General features: G+C 52.8%; 1 protein-coding gene across 1 annotated transcript in view; it reads right to left on the bottom strand.

Moving 5' to 3' along the window:
- LOC104627687 (chromaffin granule amine transporter-like) overlaps positions 1-146 on the bottom strand; it is a gene marked incomplete at both ends in the record, with an annotated part of 3,233 nt that extends 3,087 nt beyond the window's left edge. Inside the window, one exon of the mRNA XM_010296020.1 lies at positions 27-146. Coding sequence (XP_010294322.1) covers positions 27-146 — 120 coding nt within the window. The remainder of the gene's footprint in view (positions 1-26) is intronic.
- Positions 147-212: the final 66 nt, after the last annotated feature.

Raw genomic sequence — 212 nt, 5'->3', positions numbered from 1 at the left:
GAGAACATGGAGGAGAAAGGAGGGGCCTTCAAGGCTGGAGGAGCCATCTCAGTCCAGGCTGAGGCAACAGAGGTGTTGGTGCCTTCGTATTCTGTTGTATAAAGGAAGGTGGGGACGATCGGTACTGGAAGAAAAGCCAGGGAAGGGATTAGTTGGTGATTTTACTCCATTTTCTGGCTCAGTGTGGTGCTGGCTAGATGTCGGCGTCCTGC

The sequence above is a fragment of the Phaethon lepturus genome, unplaced genomic scaffold, assembly GCF_000687285.1.
Source record: "Phaethon lepturus isolate BGI_N335 unplaced genomic scaffold, ASM68728v1 scaffold43561, whole genome shotgun sequence".
Lineage (NCBI taxonomy): Eukaryota > Metazoa > Chordata > Aves > Phaethontiformes > Phaethontidae > Phaethon > Phaethon lepturus.
This window is presented reverse-complemented; position numbering and strand designations above follow the sequence as displayed.